A 20,446-nucleotide genomic window follows, 5' to 3' on the forward strand; every position below is an offset into this window, starting at 1 on the left:
ATAGCTATTAATATTGATTAATAATCGTGTTAAAATATTGAGCAAGTTTGATCTAGGCAGTATAAATGAAAAGGTTTTCAGCATTTAAAACCTGTCATAATTAACGGCAAGTCGTATATAGCCGTATTAAATGAAGATCTGACAAGCTAAACAGAACATATGTAAACAGACAGGACCGGATCCTGGAGTCGGGATGTTCCTGTAACGGCCCCTGAAGTGGAGGAACGTTAACTCAGTCAGCAGACGTGAAGCGAGTGTGTGAATAATAAAATGAAATAAAAAGCAGGCTTTCAGATCGCTTCAGCTCCCATAAATCTCTGTCCATCTCCTGTGAGAAAAGCTCTGGGGTTTCACATGGCCGAATTTACGAGGATCTACACATCAATACGTCGAGCTTACGCCGGACACCTTGAAATATCATAGAGGATTTTTACCGTGGGACGTTTATAAGGTGCTGACAGAAAAATGTGCACACATTAAAGGCATTTGGGATGGGACATCAGTATTATCTGCTTAAACGCAACAGGTCAATACATGAAGACATCAAACTGGATTAAACTAAAGCAGAGTCGATGACAGACGAGTTAACAGGCCTGTAGGAAAGTCAAACCTCAACAGCAACCTTTTCTACTTTTTGTATTGCCTATGACGATGTTCACAGTGGAATACTAGCATACTATATACTGCATACTTCAATAAGATCATTAAAAAATAAATAAAAAATGAATGAATGAATGGAATGATTCAAATCAATGGATTCACATTGAAACTACATACATAGTCAAACTTTTCTATTAAACATCATATGATTAATATTATTAATTTATTATAATTAATATAATTATTTATATTTATTTATAATTATATAATTAAAATGAATAATTCAATAAACAGTTTTAATTCATTAACAATTTGAGTAAATCTTATAAAAAGTCATTTAAAAATAATTAAAATGCTTCTAATCTTTAGGCAAAAATAGCTCATTTAAATATTCAAATCTATAAAAGTTTAAATATGGTAAAGCTGACTGCAGTTTTGACCAACACAAATGATTTCCTTAAAAGTAATACCATCGTATATATCAATGTATACTGTATAAATGAATTTACTGTATGTATTTTAGCATTTTAGGCCAATTAACAAACACACTCAACAATTTTAAAAGTCATAAATAAGATTGATATAGTTGCATTGCTAGGATTTTAAATCGATGCATCAAGAAAATTAACATAATGAAACATTATACCACTAATATGCAATAAACAATACATTATAAAACTAGTGCTTTGATGCATTGTTGTCACATGGCCTCGTCACATTGCATGCTTAATGAAGGGAGTCATCATCGTTGGGTCATTTGTCACATTGCACATGGAAGGTCAAGTATTGCATGCTGGGATGCATTGCTAGGCATGACATGTGGTGCTGCACATTATTTAGCAACACAAATGATTATATACACATAATAAAGAATGCGATGCATACTAGTTTCTTTCAAAAACTGCTGTACGCAGCAAGACATTCTGAAGAAAATAGCAGTGCACAAATCAAGGCTAAGAGAAGCTGACAATCCTCAGATAGGCAAACCCTTTCCAATTGGCCATGTGATTAGATCAGTTTTCTGGTGAACATTACAGCTGTGATCCCCCAGAGGGCATTACCATCAAACCCTCGCTGACCTGTGGCGGGACACTGACCCCTGAGGTCACGACAGTAATCTGCAGTCCGCTCGTTCATAACTGTCAGCGGGAACTGGAGAAACACACTTCAGCCCACACGTTCACTTTAGAAACAATATGACTGGTGTTTATTTGATACCTATGCTGGGTAAACCTCAAAGTCAGTGCGTCTCACTCGAGGAACTGCTGGAAAATGAGGTCATGTGCTCGTGTGCTTTATTTATGTTGCGGTCTTCTAAGAAGCTGGAGCTCTGATCTTTTTGAGTCAAAAACGCAGGGTAACGCGTGACGCCCACCTGAAGCTGGCATCTCAAAACTGACTTTCTTACTAACAAAAAAGAAACAAAATGTATTCTGGTGTTTGCATTTTTTTTTTGGACAGATGTACTATGGTAATACTATGCAGGGCTTCCACACCTACTGATCTAATAAGTTTCATGACCTTTCTGTGACTCTCCTAGTTCTGTGTGTGTGGACTGCAGAGTGTGGTTATATACATATACATACATATATGTTTATATATATATACACACTACCGTTCAAAAGGTTTAGATTGGCAAGATTTTTTTTATTTTTTATATATATGTGTGTGTGTGTGTGTTAGAAAACAATTGAATCCCATGAATTTTTCTTGTAGAAAATAAGAGAGACAGTATTTATTATTCATTAAAAATATTCTTAAAAGAAACAAAAATATAATATAACTATTATTTATAATATAATTTATAATATTGTACTATTACATTATGAATTTATAATACTTTATCACAAAAAAATATATATTACACATATATATTATACATTACACATATATACATATATATACATATACATGCATATACATGTATATATATATATATATATATATATATACACACACACACACACACACATGTATATATATATATATACATATACATATATATATATATATATATATATATATATATATATATAGTTTTTATTTTTTTTGTGATAAAGTAATCTATCAGCTAATAGATTGAAAAAGGGACTCTATTAAGCGTTCTTCCTTCTTGACAAAACAAAAAAATACCATGGTATTCACCATGGTTCTGTTCTTATTTTTTTTTAAAATATAAAGTAAATACATAAAAGTTTAAACACAGACCATACTTTATTTTAAGATTTGGAACATAAAAAAAGAAATTAAAACCTCTAAATCCAAACAAAGATGAATACAAAAGCAAGATATTACAGTTGAAAAAAAAAGTTTTACAGCATCATTGATGATGGGTTTCATTATCCAACATTCCAGATAAAGAAAGACAATTAAACATCAGGAACAGAACTTCCTGAGCTTCTACACATCATCTAAAAAAAAAAAAAAAAAAAAAAATTGTTATGACCGACTAAAAAAATAAAAAATTAACCTTGTTTACAAAAGAGAACTTTCACTGCTCGAGTTTACATGAACACCAACAAAACATAAGTCCAATCCAGATTCCTGCTAGTCCACAGTGTTTCCCATGCAAACACACAGACACACTCCGTGACAGACACACTCCTTCGCGTTCTTCACCTCAGCAGGCCAGGAAAGTCATCCCGTTCCTGCGGTAGGCACTCTGTCGGGGAACAGCAGAGAAGAGGAAATGTGTTATGAATTACACTGGAGTTCCACAGAGGCAGAAGGCCGGCTCTTGTTTTCCGGTTTCGTAGACGACACGGGCTGGAATGTGCAGCCTTTTTTTCCTCTTTAATGTTTAATCGAAGTATTTCTGGTTCTGTGGGTTACGAGACACCGTCCTCGTCTATTAGAAACGCAGATACAAAACAAATGTGGTTAACAAGTGGTTTATGAATCTATTTGGGGAAACGGCATTCTGATCTGTTGAAGGCTTGACTTTAAAAATGTCACAGGGGTGTAACTGTGAGGGTCCACAGAACTGCAAAGTAGTTGTTATATGCTTCACATATTTTATTTCTGAACCGTAAAACAACTAGGTTGCAAATATGTTTTATGATTTAAATATTTTGGCCTGAATGTTTAAAAGAGACTGAAATATTAAAATCATCATGTAGAAATATACACTACCATTCAAAGGTTTGGGATTTTTTTATTTTTTTTTTATAAATCTTTTATGCTCACCAAGGCTGTAAAAACAGAAAGATTTAGAAATATTATTACAATTTATAATAGCTGTTTTTTTATGTGAATATACTGTAAAATGTAATTTATTCCTGTGATGCAAAAGCTACATATTCAGCATCATTACTCACAAGATCTTTCAGAAATCATTCTAATATGCTAATTTGCTGCTCAAGAAACATTTTTATTATTTTCAATACTGAAAACAGTTGTGCTGCTTCATATTTTTGTGGAAACTGTAATAAAAAAACATTTCCAGGATTAAAAAAGCATTTATTTTAAATCTAAATATTTTGTAACATTATAAATACTTTTGCTGTCACTTTTTTTATCACTCGATTGAATGTGTCCTTGGTAAATAAAAGCATTAATTTATAAAAATAAAATAAAAAAATCTTACTGACTCCAAGCTTTTGAAGGAATGAAAATTGGTTGTGAAGGATGGCAAAAGTACTGTATGGGTCAATGACGTGGCTTCATTTCTTTTGTGTTGAATTATCTATTATAATTCTATTCAATTTTACAAAATACTTGAAATAGTTAAACAATAAATTGCTCATGACCATTTTTAATATTATCTAATTTAAAAATATTAGGGCTTTCGCCCTAATCGCGATTAATCACATCCAAAATAAAAGTTTGTGTTTACATAATGTATGTGTGTGTACTGTGTATAATTATATTGTATATATAAACACACACACACACACACACACACACACACACACACACACACACACACATATATATACATATACAGTGAGGAAAATAAGTATTTGAACACCCTGCTATTTTGCAAGTTCTCCCACTTGGAAATCATGGAGGGGTCTGAAATTGTCATCGTAGGTGCATGTCCACTGTGAGAGACATAATCTAAAAAAAAATAATCCAGAAATCACAATATATGATTTTTTAACTATTTATTTGTATGATACAGCTGCAAATAAGTATTTGAACACCTGTCTATCAGCTAGAATTCTGACCCTCAAAGACCTGTTAGTCTGCCTTTAAAATGTCCACCTCCACTCCATTTATTATTCTAAATTAGATGCACCTGTTTGAGGTCGTTAGCTGCATAAAGACACCTGTCCACCCCATACAATCAGTAAGAATCCAACTACTAACATGGCCAAGACCAAAGAGCTGTCCAAAGACACTAGAGACAAAATTGTACACCTCCACAAGGCTGGAAAGGGCTACGGGGAAATTGCCAAGCAGCTTGGTGAAAAAAGGTCCACTGTGGGAGCAATCATTAGAAAATGGAAGAAGCTAAACATGACTGTCAATCTCCCTCGGACTGGGGCTCCATGCAAGATCTCACCTCGTGGGGTCTCAATGATCCTAAGAAAGGTGAGAAATCAGCCCAGAACTACACGGGAGGAGCTGGTCAATGACCTGAAAAGAGCTGGGACCACCGTTTCCAAGGTTACTGTTGGTAATACAGACGTCAGACGTCATGGTTTGAAATCATGCATGGCACGGAAGGTTCCCCTGCTTAAACCAGCACATGTCAAGGCCCGTCTTAAGTTTGCCAATGACCATTTGGATGATCCAGAGGAGTCATGGGAGAAAGTCATGTGGTCAGATGAGACCAAAATAGAACTTTTTGGTCATAATTCCACTAAACGTGTTTGGAGGAAGAAGAATGATGAGTACCATCCCAAGAACACCATCCCTACTGTGAAGCATGGGGGTGGTAGCATCATGCTTTGGGGGTGTTTTTCTGCACATGGGACAGGGCGACTGCACTGTATTAAGGAGAGGATGACCGGGGCCATGTATTGCGAGATTTTGGGGAACAACCTCCTTCCCTCAGTTAGAGCATTGAAGATGGGTCGAGACTGGGTCTTCCAACATGACAATGACCTGAAGCACACAGCCAGGATAACCAAGGAGTGGCTCTGTAAGAAGCATATCAAGGTTCTGGCGTGGCCTAGCCAGTCTCCAGACCTAAACCCAATAGAGAATCTTTGGAGGGAGCTCAAACTCCGTGTTTCTCAGCGACAGCCCAGAAACCTGACTGATCTAGAGAAGATCTGTGTGGAGGAGTGGGCCAAAATCCCTCCTGCAGTGTGTGCAAACCTGGTGAAAAACTACAGGAAACGTTTGACCTCTGTAATTGCAAACAAAGGCTACTGTACCAAATATTAACATTGATTTTCTCAGGTGTTCAAATACTTATTTGCAGCTGTATCATACAAATAAATAGTTAAAAAATCATACATTGTGATTTCTGGATTTTTTTTTAGATTATGTCTCTCACAGTGGACATGCACCTACGATGACAATTTCAGACACAGTACACACATATATTATGTAAACACAAACTTTTATTTTGGATGCGATTAATCATTATCTGGATAACCACAGGTCATTTTTAGAGCCACCAAAACAAAACTTTTGTTAAAAAACGGTATAAACCAACATGAATGTGATGTTCTCAGTTAGTTGCGTAACCTTCATATGAGGCGTTTAATGTTTAACATCATCTGTCATTCGAGTTACCATAAGCACTTGGTTGGATGGTAACAAGTGGTCACACACAAACATAATTTTAATTATTTAAGACATGTTTCTGCCAACAGAGATCTGTATTTTATGAACAAAACCATCAGATAACCACAATCCCGGGGTGAAAGGCGGATGCAGTCACGGGCAACATATAAAAATAACAAGTGTCTTTATGAACTCAACACGGCAAACTCCTCTGACAGCCTGTTATAGCACTATTAATTATGATTATTCAACCACAGGGAGAAACCATTGCAGGAACAGGACAATACAGCACATACAGCTGCATTGTGGGTAAAAAAGGAAGGAGCCGACAGAATCCAAACCCACTCTGGGTGGTAGATTATTATATATGTCATTTAATTTCCTCATCATAAAAGAAATGGAGAACTCAAACCAGATGTGTGCTGTTTGGCCTCGTCCTCCATGCGATACAATTTGTTTTTTTGATGCGTGTGTTTTTGCATTCGTATTATGGCGTACTCTCTTCATTTGGCTGGCATTTTAACGGGACACAAAAGCGAAATGGAGACAGGTCCCAGACGTTAGAGGAAAACAGACGACTCAAACTGGATACAGGCCTAGAAACATGAACTGACTTAAAAAAAAAAAAAACACACAAAAAAGAGAAAGGATGAATGTGAAAGCTCTCATTCCACATCGGACAACCTGGAACTTATAAAGCGAGATTCCCGCATATCAAAGCTCAAAGGTCGAGGCTTGATTTGCTCGCGACTTCTGTTTCTTTGGGTCATTATCTTGGAGTCAAATTATAGGATCAGCACACTGGGAAGCGGATTGCTAATCAGGAAGAACGAGGAAAAGGAGAACATACGATCCTCCGGTCAAGAATCGACTGCATCAGGAACGCTCTTGCGTTTACACCTGTATCCGTTACACTGGATGTGGGAAAAACTGCATTCAAATTTAACTTGATACATCGACAATGCCGTAATAACCATTTAAAACATAACATATATGAACAAGCATTTCAAACTGCAAATGTTTGAATGAAAAACGGATGCAATATAAAAGTTTTGGCTGACTGAACTGATCGATTTAAATTTCAGTGAATTCTGATCTGATTCTGTTTCCCTCAGCTCGACAGATCGAGAATGAATGGTGCTTTATTAAAAGCTGGATTTTTCCAGCACAGCAAAATTCTCAGTTACATTCGGCCTTGCACAACATCGCAGGCTTATTTTCCAACATAAAAATACACATCCTCAAGGAAGCTGACCAAGAGGAGTTCCCTAAAGATCCTGAAAAATAAATAGCCATGAAATCCACCCTGATATATGTATATAATGTGCATGTTTCAAGGGGAAGCAATTGAGATATATCTCAGGGAAGAGTTCCTTCCTGTATGGAATATATTTTCATCCTGACGTCTGCACATGAGACCTGTCGCGGCGTCTCAAGCCTTGTCCTCCCCTCTGCTAATTATTTATACTTTGCGAACGGAAAAGAAGGGAAAACAGCACAAATTCGACTACTCGTACAGTGTGGGACAGTGTCTGAAATGAGAGATGTATTTGAGAGATGTATTTTTTACATTTTTTATTTTTTAACCAAACATATGCAGTTATTTGTTTTTCTCAAATATTTCAAAAAGTCAAACCAAAATGTATTCAGACACCTTCAACATTTCTCACATTATCACAGTTTATTCGCTATAGTTTAGAAAATGGTAATAAAATATGACAAGAACTCAAGAGTTATCAAATCAGTTGATATTTCACTGGTTTTAACCATTCTTCTGATAGACTGTCAAGTCAAGTCAAGTCAAGTCACCTTCAGTTACAGTATATAGCGCTTTTAACAATATAGACTGTTTCAAAGCAGCTTTACAGTGATAATAGGAAATTACAGTAACAGAGATTGTTTTGGCTTTACAACAGCTCTAGGATAAAGTTATTGTCCAGCTAAAGTTAGTTTGATTGATTGATTCACTTCCGTTGCGAAGATCATTAGTTATTAACTTAGGGGCCGCTAACACAACACCATTCTAACAGGAAAACCCTTAACGTGCTCCGGCCGCCCATCCACACAAAACAGTGCCTGGTGTCTCGAGAACGCACTCCCGGAAATAGGTTCCAAGGTGTTTAGTCTATAGGTAAGCGCGTTTGAATATGCGTGCAGGCGTTTAGTCCTTCTTTACAAACCAACCCTCAATAAACTTCTTGTCTGGCCTTAAAAATTTATAATACAGAATTATTGATCGCTTCTGCATAGCCACGTGGGACTCTGTACAGATAAAATATCTGTCAGCTGTTAAATTTAAGTATACAATTAGATAATACCAATTTAGGTCAACCATTTAATTTGTTACATTTATATATAGCGCTTTTTTAGGTACTCAAAGTGTTTTACATGGAAGGGGGAATCTCCTCAACCACCACCAATGTGCAGCATCCACCTGGATTTACCAACAATGCTTAATTTTGTTCAGTCTGTGGTGTAAAACGGTCACATTAGCAATTAAAGAAAAAACACTTAAGCAAAACATGGTCAGGTCAAAGTGTTTGAATAATTTTTGGTCCCAAATTTTTATAAATTTTACTGGTAGTCACTGTATGAAGAATTTTTTGGTATAATATGTCACAGTTTACTTTATTTTGCTATCCTCACTTACATAAATGAACTATAGTGTCCTGCACCCACTAGTAAAAAAAATATCACAAATGATATAAGGTGTATGAATAAATTTTGGTTTGACTGTATATATACACATTTATAAATACACTTCGAAACAGCTATTTCATCTAACATAGAGACCAGAAACGTATTAAAATGGAAAATTATTATTTTTTAAATTATAAAAAAAACCCCGATTGTACTAATTTAGAAAAAAGCCTTGATTTTTTTTTTTTTTTATATATATATAATTTTGCCTAATGTCAGAGTAGATTGCTGTTTCAAGACTTAGGAGTGTTTTCTTCATGTTTCAGTGTTTTCAGAGCTCATTTTAGGTCAATCAAATATCCCATTATATTAGCCCCACATTTAACAACACAAACTGAAACAGCGGTGACTTTTAGTGGCATTTTTGTGCTACTGAATTTCTGTTGAGGAAGATATCTCACAACTTTTTACCCACCTAAAAAGTCACACATCTGTTTCTGTGAACAGAAATAATGCTGTGAAAGAGAAAATCAAGAAGTGAATTCGCTAAACACACTTGCACAATGCATTTTAGCACCTGCAACTTATTCAAGCTGGGAAATTGTGCAGTGCAAAGAGCAAATATAAATGACAGAGTCAAATTTAAAAGGACACTGATGAAACGGAGGCTGAATCTGAGAGCGCTTCTGAGCTCATTCTAAATTCCATTAACTGCAATATATAAACACAGGGCAAATTCAAACGCGGGCGAAACATTCCGCCTTTGTGCTTTTTGCAAACTGCCTCGCGATGCCTCTGCTCGACCATTCATAAATCTCCATTTTTGCAGATAAATAGTGCTAAGTAAGACCTCCGCTCCCCCCTTATGGAAACACTCCACGGAGGTCTCCGGGTTCAGACCGGGCTCACCCAGGCCCGTGGCCTTGGCAGTGGGTGGCACCTCTGCCGGGGCGAAACCCAGCCCACGGGGTCCAAGAACAACTCCAGGAGAAAATATCTGCAACATGGGCAGAGGAAGCATCTGTGTGGAGAGAGGCTTTCTGATGAAATATCGCCTGCTGACAGTACAAGAAGGAAGAGAGCGTGCGGTTTCAGAGTCCTCGTACAGAAGCGCCGCTGTAAAAACGCATTCCAGTAGCCCAGCAACTGACCCTCGCTGCTTTTATTGCCTGGATATATTACGGGCTCTGCTGAAATCCAGAGCGTATGGATCAGAAATCTGGGATCGGTGGATACGGAAGACTGGCAGGGGTCTGGAAGGCTTTATTGGACGCGCACTCGTGTCCTTCACTTCTGTGAATGAATGGTCAACACATGTTGGCGGTTATCCGCGCAAGCTGTTAAATTTGCATTGGTGGCATGATGTGAATTAATGATTTTCTCCAACCGTGTGAGCCTGACACAAAATCTAAAGAGAAATAATAGTGTGGATTTTATATTCATGAGCAAGATTATTTGCTCTTGGATTGCAGTTGTGTACACAAAGGTCAAAAGGCTCACACAAACACATTAATTGCTTTATTTATTTACAATGGCTCATTACAGACAGCCCACTGTCACAGAACAAAAAAAACTATATGATTTACTCGCTGTCATGTTGTTTGAAGAGTGGTCGAGTGATGTAGGTTTATCCATGCCCGATACCAATATTTAGACAGCAGCGTGACAAATTACCATATTGTACTGATATAAGTATATACATATTAAATAATATATAAATAAACCTATTCAAAAGTTGCTATTACACTGTTTTTGAAAAAAAAAAAAAGTATTTTCTGCTCACCAAGGCTGCATTTATTTAATCAAAAATACAGTAAAAACAGTAAAATTGCGAAATATTATTACAAACTTAAAGAATGGTTTTCTATTTGAGTTTATATTAAAGTGTAATTTATTCCTGTGATCAAAGCTGAATTTTCAGCATCATTACTCCAGTCTTCAGTGTCACATGATCCTTCACAAATCATTCTAATATGATGATTTGCTGCTCAAGAAACATTTCTTATTATCAATGTTGAAAACAGTTGTGCTGTTTAACATTTTTGTGGAAATGGTGATACTTTTTTCAGGATTCTTTGATGAATGGAAAGTTCAATGAACAGTATTTATTACATTTATTTAGTACATTTATTTAAGCATTTATTAAAGAGAAATCTTTTGTAACATTACAAATTGTCATCTTTGATCAATTATTGCATCCTTGCTGAATAAAAGTATTAATTTCTCTATCTTTTTTAATCTTACCACAAATGCAAAAAATGTTCTCAACATTAAGAATAACTATTAGTTCTACTTATTCATGGTTTTCTTAAATGTTACTATGTGTCTTGTTATATTTATATGCGTGTACTGGAAACACGTTGTGTTTTCATGTTTTATGGGGATTTATACTGTACAAACTACATTCTATCTTCTTACACTAACCCTACCCATCACAGAAAACTTTCAGCATTTTTACATTTTCAAAAAAACATCACTCAGTATGTTTAATAAGCTGTATTTCTCATGGGGACCAAAAAGGACAACCTATTATGTAAGAAAATGTGTATTTATATTGTGTATACATACAGTATCTATACATATATACAGTATGTGTATACATACAGTATATATGTATATGTATATGTGTATGTGTATGTATATATATACACATACACACACACATTAGTTATAAGAGGTGAATTACTCTAATATTAAACCCAGCGTGATCTAATCGCCATTACAGGGAGAGAACAGCTCAACTCATAAAATAACTCTCTAGTGCTTTGGTCGTTTTGGCAGGCAAAAACCGAGCCAAGTTGAAAGAGAAGCTTCTTTAGTCGTCTTGTTTGCGTGAGGAAGGAAACTGTTTGCACTTCTCTTTTCAAGCCTGTTAAGCTGCATCATTGCCAGGATTGTGCAGAAAAAAGAAGGATGACCCCTGGAGAGAGGAGGTTTATCTTTGATCAGCACCGCTGTGTCCTCTCGTTGGCCGTCGAGTCTCAGGCGGACGCGTAAATGTGAGAGACAAACAGTCTCCTCTCCGCCGAGAGATGACACTCCAATTATCAGTCCTGCACTGAGAACTCGCATATGTAACTCATTAGCTAGAATCTCATTCTGCGTTCCTCTTATTTTTATGCCAAATAAAAAAATGGTGGCCATCAGGCATTGTTTACCTCTTGTCATAAACAATGTGCCACGGTTCTCGTGTGACCGTTTCAGACAGTCATTGTTTTACGGTGCCCGGCCGGTTTGATGAACACAGAAACATTGTTAGTGTCAATAAACAAAACCAAGTCCATCGCATGCACCATAAAACCGAGTGGGGTGCATATTTCAGCCTCGAACACCTCCAATAGTTCGCTTCTTGTCATTTTTACACAAAGTTCTCAGGCCAAGACACACATTAGACAAAAGGTTCAGGAATACATTTAAACACTTCAGTACAAAAAGAACATAAATACCAGCAAAGAAAAACAAAGATCTGTCACAGACTAAGCCTTGGGCAGGAACTTCACCCAAAAGACTGGATGAGAAAAAGAGAGGGATAGTTCACCCCAAAAACGAACGGTCTGTCATCATTTACTCACACCAATGTCGTTCCAAACTGTATGAACTTCTTTCTTCTGTGGAACACTAGGGCTGTGAATCTTTGGGTAGACAGTGAATCGATTCGATTCACAATTCATAGCCTTACGATTCGATTTTCACAAACGCAGAAAGCTTCTATTTGAAACGATTCACATTTGATTCTGGAATTCATATAATTATTTAAATGCTTCCCCTAAAGCCCAAAGTTAGTTCATGTTAGTCCTTAATGATGTCATATCACTTTATTTTGAAGGGTTAGTTCACCCTAAAATGAAAATTCTGTCATCTATTACTCAACTTCATGTTGTTCCAAAGCCGCAAGGGTTTCTGAGAGCTTTCTGACCCTTTTCATTTTTTGGGTGAACTAACCCTTTAATAGCCTATACAATTTGGTATATGTAGATATTTATAAAAAGATTTAAAAAGGCTTAGAAAGTATTGTTAGTTCATGTTAACCTGTGTGTAGGATAGTGTTAATGTATAGGCTACACAATTTTATTAAAGTGTTCCATAAGCATGAACACATACAATGCTTCCATGGACAGACTACTCTAGAATATCAGGCGCTTCCCTAACTAATCCTAAACTAACTTTTCTTCACAGAATAATAAAAAAAAGCCCTCTTTGTTTTCTTTCTGTCTTCACTGGTGATTGAAAGCTCAGTGCATTATTCTTAAACACATTTTAAACACGCCTCTGAATGATTTGGTTCTTAATCTTATTTTCCTTAACCATTTAAAATGAATTTAAAATTGAATGCTACAGTTTTTAACTTATCCTTTCTACCAGCCAATGATGATTCTGAAAGAAAATAACACAGCCATGCAAATTGTACGCTATATTTTATGTCCTCTGAAATCAAACGATAGCTTTGCGAGGAAAAGGCTGTTGAAAATTTCCCTCAACCTTAGCTCTTAAATCTCATTCACACTTTCGTTTTTTTAAACTTGAAAGTGAGAGCAAAAGGGATTTGAGAGTTGTGGCAAAAGGCAAGATTTCCAACAAACGACTTTCACACCTTGGAACAATATGAGGGTGAGTAAATGATGATGAATGACAGGACTTTAATTTTTGGGTGGACAAACCTTTTACAAACGTGTGAATGAAAGGTCTGAGAGGCATGTAAAGACAAGATAGCAGAAAGATGCATGATTGTGCATTTCACCGACCGTAATGAGACGTTACCATAAGTGTAACTCCTGCTTGTGCATATTCATGAGCAGCATAAGACAGATGTGGGAATGTGTGCGAGCTCTGGTGTGTGTGTGTGCTGGCGCCGAGAGCTCCGGGAGGAGGGAGAGGACAGGGATACGCGCAGTGGTCCTGTCTGCTTGGAGCCGACTGAATTGGATCAAGGCTGCGGTCCATACGAGATGGCGTATGACCGGGACTTCCCCATCGTCAGACTGCCAGCGCTCAAGTCTGCCTGCAAGTTCAACTGTATCAATGTACAGTCGTCCCGGGTCAGAACCTCCTTCAAACGCCTTCGATCTGAAATCCAGAGGGCTTAGGAAAATAGACAAGGCTAAGTGTGGGTTTTAATGCAATAACGAATTTCAGACCGTCTTCCCGCTCTCTCTCTCTCTCTCTCTCTCTCTCTCTCTCTCTCTCTCTCTCTCTCTCTCTCTCCGCGCGCGTATCGGTGTCTGTAAAATCATCAGGTCCAGGATTCATGGGTAGAATGAGCAGGATGGTGTGGATACCGATTACTAGTAGGGTTCTAATTTAACACAAATAAAAAAAGAACAATAATTATATATAATCTTCTGCCTTCATATTTTTATGTCAAATAAAAATAGTGATATATATATACATTTTTACAAACACATGATTTCTCTTTTTGAGGACCCTATAACCTTGACCATCACAAGTGCCTTATTAGTGCCTAACCCTAACCTTAAACACCTAATAATTTGACCCTTGACAACACTTTAAATGTTTATTCTGATGAAAGTCATTAGTCCAGTAACAGTTTTAGAAGTTAATATTTATTTATATATTTAGTTAATATATCATATTTTTTTTTAAAGTTGGCAGCTGATGTGATTGCTCCACCATTAACATATCTTTTTAATCTTTCTTTATCTAGAAATGAAATCTTCTATCTAGAGATAGAAGCTTATGGTGTGCCATTATTCAAAAGGGGTGATCCAACTGTACTAAATAACTACAAGGACTATCTCAAAATGATCTATTTTAACTAAGGTTTTGGAATTAATTGTGAATGATCAATTAAAAGAGTTTATCCTCAAATAAGGTTTGAGGAAAAAATATAGTACAACCAAAGCAAATTTAAAAGTATTAAATTAACTAATGGTTTCACTAGACAATAAGAAACACTGCGTCACTCTTTTTTAATCACTATTCTAACTAATCTAACGCTTTTGAAACTTTAAATCATGAAATACTGAAGCAGAGGCTTATCAGTGTAGGTTTATCAGTGAAAGCTGTTGGATGATTTGTGAACTATTTATTGGGTAGCACTCTATGTATACAATTTGGGGGTGGGGGGGGGGGGGGGGGGGGTCCCTTTGGAAACCTTGATTGCGACTTAAGGCGTACCACAGGTATGGGTCCTTGGGCCACTATTATTTATTTTATATATTAATAATATTGGGATTAACATTACACATTCATATTTTAATTTATATGCTGACGATATGGTGATTTATTCCTCTGCAACAACACTAGATCAGGCCCTGAATTATCTTCAATCCGTTTTAATGTATAGTTCAGCATACATTGAGGGATTTAAAACTAAACTAATGATGTTTTCAAATAGAAAGCCTACACTCTCAAGTCCATGTTGAATTACTGAGGTTCAGTGATTGAAATAGTTTCTCAATATAAATGTTTGGGATTTTTAATTGATGACTCTCTCATTTGGGCCCTATGTTCAGCATCTTGTAAAGAAATTAAAGTTGAAATTGGGCTTTTTCTTTAGAGTTAAGTCATGTCTTTCATTTGAAGCAAGGATGAGATTAGTAGCTGCTACTTTTTTTGTCAGTGTTAGATTATTGTGATATTATTTATCTACAGGCACCTAAGCATTGTTTATAGGCATTGGATTCAGTTTATCATGGAACTTTAAGGTTTATTACCAATTCAAAAGCCATTACCCATCATTGTTTACTGTACTTTTTGGTTGGATGGCCTACGCTGTCAATTCATAGACACAAGCACGGGTACTTCTTTATATAACTATATAACGGGTTTTCCCCTTTATTTACAACAGTTAATCATTCAAAAAGGTGTAAATATTTTTGGTCTTCGTTTAACAGGAACATTATCCTTTAAACATCCAGAAAGTCCGTACAAATATGGGAAAAGGGCAATTAGTTATGCTGCTCTGTCTGATTGGAATCAGTTAGAAGATAAATTGTGCTTTAAAGAGTTGGTCTCTCTAAATGAATTTAAGAGCATTTTAAATGACTCTGTCACGGATTTACCTGATTGTAATTGTTTTCACTGATATTGTATACCTTTTTCGTATATGTAATTAATTATTTGTTTTCATGTTTAAATGTTTTTTCATGTTTAGCTAGTGTGCTGCCTGTCTTGGCCAGGACCCTCTTGTAAAATAGATTTTAAATCTCAAGAGTTTTTCCAGGTCAAATAAAGGTTATAAATAAAAATAAATGAATAAATAAACCTAAAACTAAGGCTTAAGATATAGTGAGTTCAAAAGGTCCTCAATTTACCCACTTTGTCCTCAATTCAATGGTCTAAACTGGTTCACAGAAGTACACATGTACACACCCGCCCACCCCACCCAAACACGTTTTTTTTTTTTTTTGGTGTGTATATGTGTGATTGTATATTTACTTACAGCACATCAACTGTCTGTATTTCTGTCTGTTCTTTCTTAAATATGTATGTGTGTATAACATCAATATTATGTTTAAGAAAGAACAGAAGGTAGACCAACAGAAGTAAATCTTTTAGGTCAAAGGGGTTCAGCTGACCAAAAAAAGTTTGGGAATCCCTGATCCAAGTCATGGCATAGTCCCAATAAGTAAATAAAAGTGATGGCATCAGAAAACCCAATAGATCTTGATATTGCTTAATTTCTTTTGGAAATACCCAATGAGAGTATGTTGTAAACAGCTCTATTATAATCAGAATTTGAGCTTTATCCTCAAGTCTGAACCGAAGAAATGCTAAAAGCGGCGTGATTTAGAGTAAAGCGGCACCTTCGAGAGTTCTGGGCAAAGGATTAGAGTTGTTATTGTGCTGCGTAGCCCCGTTATTTGGGGAGTCGAAACGCAGCCAGATCCAGCGCACTCCAGCGGGGAAGTGCATCCCCAGAACTCTGACTTAATGGGCCGTACTGTACACCACCTCGCTGTGAAGTGGGATTTGGGGGTCAGCATGTGGAAAAACCCACCGTAAATCAATAGCATCTGAAACAGCCAGGAGGACTCGCAGGCAGCACTCCGCTCTCTCGAAGCCTGAAGATGAGACTTTATTCAAAAAATAATAGCCAGTCTGTTTACTGCGCCACGAGATGGATTACATGGCACTGAAATAAATACTTCCAGATGCGGCTCAACAGAAATTATACTGAAGGAGAGGGGGGAGAAAAAAAAAAAACCCGACTCCATAAATCTAGAGAGAGAAATAGCAAAGCATTTTCTGGCACCAAACGCTCGGCTTCATGCTTCTAATGGCATAGTATTTTTATATCAATGCTTCAACAAATAAGAAAAGATAGGCCGCCATTGCCAACACTTTGGCGTAAAATAAAAACAAATACAGTTCTTTGTGTTCAAGGCTCATAATCCAGGAAGTTGGACATTACTGAAGAGTGCTGTTCTTTCTCTGATAAACGTATTTCAAAGACAAATATTACGCTTTACTTCAAATGGCGCCAGTACTTGGGCTGTATTTCTGCACTGGGAGGTTTGAATATCATTTCGATAAAATATTGCCTCTTTGGAAGACTACCGTATGCCGTTTTCCCATTCCAACTGACCCACTTCTGTATGACTCTGCCAGTCTGACCGTTCACTTGACGTCCACAAAGCAATTTCATGGAGTAATAACAAGCTATTCAAACCACAGGGAAGAATGTCTCTACTTGTAAATGTGTAATTGTTAGGGAAGGTTTTCAATGGATCTGTAGACACTGAGCACAGGAACTGGCGTCTGATGCCAACACGAGGGACACAACTGGAATTCAGGGATGTAAAACCTGGTCCAATGGGCCGTTTATAATGCAGCATTTATGAGGCATTGAAAAGGGCACAGAAACAGAGAGTTCTGTGGATGTCAGCAGCCCAGTACAAGATGTCCATCCTCAGATATAGAGACGATGGGGCAATAAACAAGAGAGGAGACGTATCACTCCCCCATTTGTTGTCTCTGGCAAAAAGACTTACGTAAAGCAAGACCGGTGGAAACTGTAAGTAAGGCACAAAATATTGCTGTCACAGCAATTTCGAAACATGCATAAGGGCCAATGAAATTTGAACAGATCTAGCAACGATGAACGTATCTCTAGCTCTTCAGGATACACTTTTGTGCTTGTCTGAAGCTTTTGTTAAAGCAATATTTACTCTTTCTATCACTATCAACCTAAAACAACCATGCAACCACATAGCAACATGCTAAATCACTTAGAAAACCTTAGTAACCACCCAGAACCCCCAGTAACATCCTAGGCAATGCACTGGGAAAAACTGCCCATCAAACTACCTTAGTAATGGCATAACAACGCCCCAAAAATCAACTAGAACTTCCAAGTAACCGCATACTTACACTCTAAAAACCACCCAGAACACCCAGCAACCACATAGCAATGTGCTAAGTAAAAACACTCAAAACACCAAAGCAACAATGCTCTAACAACCAATTAGAACACCTAGCAACCACATAACAATGTACTTAAAACCACCATGAACACCTTAGCAACCACCTAGTGACCACCCAGAACCCCTTGCATAGCAACACCTTAGAAACCACATAGCATTGTGCTAAAGAATTACTCAAAACACAATTGCAACTGCATAGCAACACCATAGCAAATGCACTAAAAAACCCTCAAACCTCCTCAGCAGTGGCATAGAGACACTGTAAAAACCAGTCAGAACAGCCTAGCAACCATATAGCAACAAACTAAAAGCCACCCAGAACACATTAGCAACAACATAGAAACACCCAAACAACATGCTAAATAAAAACACTCAAAACACCACAGCATCAGCATAACAATGCTCTAACAACTAGTTAGAACACATAGCAAATGCAAAGCAATGTACTCAAAAACCACAAAGAACACATTAGCGACCACATAGTAACACCCTAGATACCAATGTGTTCTCAGTTATCGCGCATGCGTCGTGGCGCTCTCGTGAACTCGCGTCAGAGGCTGACACGGAAAAAAATGGATAGTTGAATAAAGTCGTTATTTTAGGGGTTTTTTTGCACAAAAAGGATTCTAGTCGCTTGATAAACTTAAGGTTGAGCCACTGTAGTCACTTGGACTATTTTAACGATGTCTTTACTAACTTTTCTGGGCAGGCAAAATTTAATTACATAGAAGAGTATGAAGCAGTGAGCCAGCTCTCAGATTTCATAAAAAACATCTTAATTTGTGTTCTGAAGATGAACAAAAGTCTTACGGGGTTGTATTAACATGAGGGTGAGTAATTACTGACAGAATTTTCATTTTTGGGTGAACTAACCCTTTAAGCATCAGAAAAGGATGTTTTCGCCAGGCATCTTCAAAACTGGCAGAAACAAACACAAAAGGAAAAACAATTCCATCTGATGAGCCGATTTTCCACAACAGGAGACTCTGGACTCAAATAAAATTATACTTCTTCTTGGCCGGTGACTTACTGTCCTTGCGGACGGGGGAGGTAATCGCGTTGCCCTGTGCGTGAGTGTAATCTAATGATCTCTGAATGATTCTAGGTCTTGCGTTACCCTCTTAATTCAATTTCAAAGTTAATAATCTCACAATGACTTGATTTTGGTAATTTGAGGCCGATAAAGCCTCCAACAACAGTCACTGGGGCAGACATTTAAATTACATAATGCTACACATTCACGATGGTGAAACTTGAGTGAAAGCGAACCGTTTCCAGATTGGCTATTTCTCTTCGTTTCAAGCTGGGGGAGTGTTGAGAATCTCATATGCATTTGAAGTTAATACGTCGACTTAACGGTTGGCTCATATGCACAGCGCAATCTGGAACGTAAACGCACCACCAAACGGCCCAATAGATAACCGTACACGTTAATGAGAAATTGCCTCACGTCTGTCAGCGACCACATATATGCCCAACCTTCCAAACAAGGCCTTACTTCTACCTTTGTTTTTTTTTAAAGACCAGAGTGAAAATTGCTTATTGGTGCAATTAATCATGGGTTTAAACTGGCTCCAGTCGCAATAAAACCAAGCCAATTACATGATAACTCCATTCTGACGGCACTCACTCAGTCACTCGCATCCCCCCGTCTAATTATTCCAGTGCCATTCCCAGTAAGGAGCTGAGATTTACTCATCAAAGGCGAACGCAAGTGGCACTAGAGAACATCTGGAAGTCTTCACTCAGCATCATACCCTGGAAAACCATATAACACCTGTTTTATATATTAAACAATACACGGTGTCCCTGAGCAACTCCCAGTTTCCTACAGTTATACATGTCGGCTTCGTGTTTATGCCATGGAAATGACCCTATCCAGTCACAGTTGTCCTGCGTTGCTTGGTGACACTGAAACTGTAAGACTTTTAAGTTAATTTAGAGATGTAATAAGAAAGTGCTTCGATCACACTTTGGTTTGCAAAGGCCTCTTCAACAGCAGAGCAATTCTTACTGAATATTTGGCCAAAAAACATGGAAGAGACATGACGGAAATATCCCAGGATGTTGTGGATTTCCATGGAGGTCCTTTGGTAAAACACGAGTTAAATCTGCTGTAAAATGAAATAAAACTGGAA

At 37.2% G+C, this 20,446-nt stretch overlaps 1 protein-coding gene across 2 annotated transcripts in view; it reads right to left on the reverse strand.

The window, feature by feature from the left end:
- Window positions 1-2,795: 2,795 nt before the first annotated feature.
- The window catches only part of supt3h (SPT3 homolog, SAGA and STAGA complex component), a 124,181-nt gene continuing 106,530 nt past the window's right edge, over window positions 2,796-20,446 (reverse strand). For both annotated transcript variants that reach the window (XM_084097647.1, XM_084097648.1), the window contains exon 12: window positions 2,796-3,262. In XM_084097647.1, coding sequence (XP_083953773.1) covers window positions 3,221-3,262 — 42 coding nt within the window. In that variant the 3' untranslated portion in view covers window positions 2,796-3,220. The remainder of the gene's footprint in view (window positions 3,263-20,446) is intronic.

Source organism: Abramis brama (assembly GCF_963993115.1).
Source record: "Abramis brama genome assembly, chromosome: 21".
Taxonomy (NCBI): Eukaryota; Metazoa; Chordata; class Actinopteri; order Cypriniformes; family Leuciscidae; genus Abramis; species Abramis brama.